This window comes from Populus trichocarpa, chromosome 19, assembly GCF_000002775.5.
Source record: "Populus trichocarpa isolate Nisqually-1 chromosome 19, P.trichocarpa_v4.1, whole genome shotgun sequence".
Lineage (NCBI taxonomy): Eukaryota > Viridiplantae > Streptophyta > Magnoliopsida > Malpighiales > Salicaceae > Populus > Populus trichocarpa.
The window spans coordinates 5549032-5552368 of NC_037303.2; the positions used below are offsets into that span (position 1 = coordinate 5549032).

The 3337-nt window shown below is 40.5% G+C and overlaps 1 protein-coding gene across 1 annotated transcript; it reads left to right on the forward strand.

The window, feature by feature from the left end:
- The first annotated feature begins 444 nt into the window (after nt 1–444).
- LOC7491065 (cation/calcium exchanger 1) lies at nt 445–2765 on the forward strand. The gene has a single exon (XM_024591177.2). The coding sequence runs from the start codon at nt 814–816 to the stop codon at nt 2566–2568; it is 1755 nt and encodes a 584-aa protein (XP_024446945.2). The 5' UTR covers nt 445–813; the 3' UTR covers nt 2569–2765.
- Nucleotides 2766–3337: the final 572 nt, after the last annotated feature.

Below are 3337 nucleotides of genomic sequence, written 5' to 3' on the forward strand. Positions count from 1 at the left end.
ATCATCACCGACACCTTCTTTTGAAAGAATGCTTTTAGATAAAGCATGATCTGCAGCTCCCTCTCCTTCCCTCCTGCACCTTGAAATCTGCTCCATACCTGCTAGGAAGTTTCCTTGAATGTACTCACTAGAGGTACATATAGATGGTCGCAAAATCGAATCCAGCATGCAGGAAGATCGAACGTTTCCTTTGCCATTTGAGACAATCATACAAAGCATCATGGCTAGTTAAAGAAATTTTCAATCAAGAAACCAGCTAGCTCCGATGATCTCTCTAGCTCCTCCACTCCATTTCTCAAACAGATAATTGATAGTTACAGCTTAACTAAAATATTCTCCCCAGGTTGAAGCAAACCTAAAAGCTTAGATATTTAGCTGAATTTCAAAAGTTAAATGTGTATATATGCAGTACCATCTTTAATTTTATCTTTGATCCTAACGTTAATGATGTGATATAGCATATAGCCTCTCTTTCCTGCTAGTTTACTGACGTGATATCACCAGCTAGTATTTTTGTTATTAGTTTAATTAATTCTGCATCTCTTATGGCGGACTGGGTTAACGCTAGCTTGGAACATCTCTTTCAATCTTAGATTTAACTTTTGTACTCTAATTGTCTTGTTACTTCAGTCCCTGATTTTATTCCTTTCCTTCTTTTGCTAACACTCTTCGCACACTTTCTTGTACAAATACACCCCTCCCTTGTAACGCAGCCAAAATACAACCCATTCCCCGCCAGAACTTCTAACAGTTTATGAACTTCATTTTTCAGTATCTAAACCCTGCAACACCTTCTCTACAAGCTTCTTGTGAATGGCAAGTTTCAGCACCTCAAGAGCCAAGTCCAAGACGATCATTCTTTTCCTTAACATCACCTTTCTCTTCCTCTTCTTTTTCTATCTTTCAACCTCATATTTTATCGATCAATCCACTGAACCAAAAGTCACTGCAAACCATTCTTTAGTGCTTCAAGAATCGATCAAAACCGATGGCTGCAGCGGAATTCATGACTACATAGATTACAGGTCCAAGTGTATTTATGTCAAGTCTCATATTGGATGCAGGCCCAAAGGGTATATAAACTATCTTCAAATCTTTTACTGTACTTGTGGCCAATTTTCCATCCTTGGCTATATTATGTTGTTACTGTGGCTGGCTGTTCTGTTCTATCTGTTAGGCAATACAGCAGCAGATTACTTCTGTCCCGCCTTAGAAAGCTTGTCCAAACTCTTGAAGCTTTCTCCAACTATTGCTGGTGTCACCCTTCTTTCACTTGGCAATGGCGCTCCGGATGTTTTTGCTAGTATTGTTTCCTTCACTAGGTCTAGCAATGGTGGAGTTGGCCTGAATAGTATTTTGGGTGGCGCTTTTTTTGTGTCTAGTGTGGTGGTTGGTGTTATAAGTTTATTATCTGGTCCTCGAGAGATTTATGTTGACAAGTCTAGCTTCATTAGAGATGTCTGCTTCTTTCTGTTCTCTCTCTGTTCTCTTCTCTTGATTATTATTGTGGGGAAAATATCCTTGTGGGGTGCCATTTCTTTTCTTTCTATCTACTTGGGTTATGTCGGTGTGGTTTGCATCATGCACTTTGATCGGTACCGAAAAGAGAATCGTTTAACTGTAGATGGCAACCAGGAGGAGGATTTTTTGGAGAGGGGTATACCTTTACTTGGTTATGTTGATCATGAAAAACCAATTTTGGTGGACAAAACCACTGCTGATGATCAGCGAAGTTCATTGATTTTTTGTAATCTCAATTCTCCCTTTTTTTATTACCTGGGTAGCCTTCTGTATGTTTTGGAGTTACCTCTGTCCTTGCCAAGAAGATTGACTATACCTGTGGTTAGTGAGGCGAGGTGGTCTAGGCCATTTGCAGTAATTTCTGTGGCGTTGGCACCAATTTTATTGGCTGCACTATGCACCTCCCAAAAGGAAAAGGAGTTTGGTTCAAGAAGCAGCCTAGTAGCTTATGTGATAGCAGTATTGATTGGGATGGTTCTCTGCAATCTTGCATGCGTGACAACAACGAAGTGTAGCCCACCAAAGAAGTCCTTGTTCCCTTGGCTTGCTGGTGGGTTTTTGATGAGTGTAACTTGGACATATATTATCGCTGAGGAATTGGTCTCTTTATTGATTTCACTAGGCTATGTACTCGGGATTAACCCTTCAGTTCTCGGATTAACTGTCCTGGCTTGGGGCAACTCACTCGGAGATTTGATAGCTAATGTTGCCATGGCGATGACTGGTGGGGCAGACGGTGCCCAAATTGCAATATCAGGCTGCTATGCTGGTCCCATGTTCAACACATTGCTGGGTTTGGGCATTTCACTAGTCATCTCATCAGGGTCCAAATATCCATCTTCATTTGTCGTCCCTGAAGACCCTTCTCTCTATGAGACTATAGGGTTTTTGATGGGAGGCTTGCTCTGGGCCCTTGTGATCTTGCCGAGGAAGGACATGAGGTTAGATAAGTCTCTTGGGATTGGTCTCTTAGCTATATATCTCTGTTTTCTGTCTCTGACGCTGGCCAGGTCTCTTGGTCTCTTGAAACTTCATGGGTTTTCTTAGTCTCTTCAAAGCTAGAGTAGAGAAGGAGCATTTAGAAATATTCAACCCTGTACGTCAACTAGCTACACCGAACTGTACAGTATTATGAGAATCAAATAATCAAGCTGGTTAACTTTATATTTTTGTTGTAGCAAATGCAATATAATTGTGGACAAGCAGTACTCCCAGTTCCTTGTTGAATGATACTCATCAATCCATCACTTTGTTTTTCTTTCTTTTTTTTTTTTTGGACAGGAAACCCCATGATCACTATTATCGATATCATAAATCTCTTAGTCAATATTGTGAACCTGCGATAATGTTTTGGGATAGGATTTCCTTTCTTCTAAACTTCCAAAACATCACAGTCATCACTTGTCCTATATACTGTATTGGCCGCCATGCTATAAGCAATCCTACTTCTGACCAGCCAGATTTAAAGAATGTGGTTCTTACAAAAGTTATCTTCTTCGTGGCCTCGAAGCTCGCTAGACCTTCTCTTACCTTCCCTGACGACAGCCACAAATCCCAATCCACCATTATAGACAGCTGCTGCAGGCACTCGAAGAAAATCATGCACAGAAAAGATGCATGTGTATATATCTTTCAAGTCGAGAGCTTAGAAGCTAAGTATGGTAATTGAATTTACTTTATTTTATCAAACTTATCCTATGAAGTTTTATGGGATAAAAATCAGGCCAAATGATTGAATAAGATAAGACGTGATTTAGGTGGGATGCCTGTGTGTGAAGCAGGCTGGGGGCGGCACCACATGAATATACGGAGAATA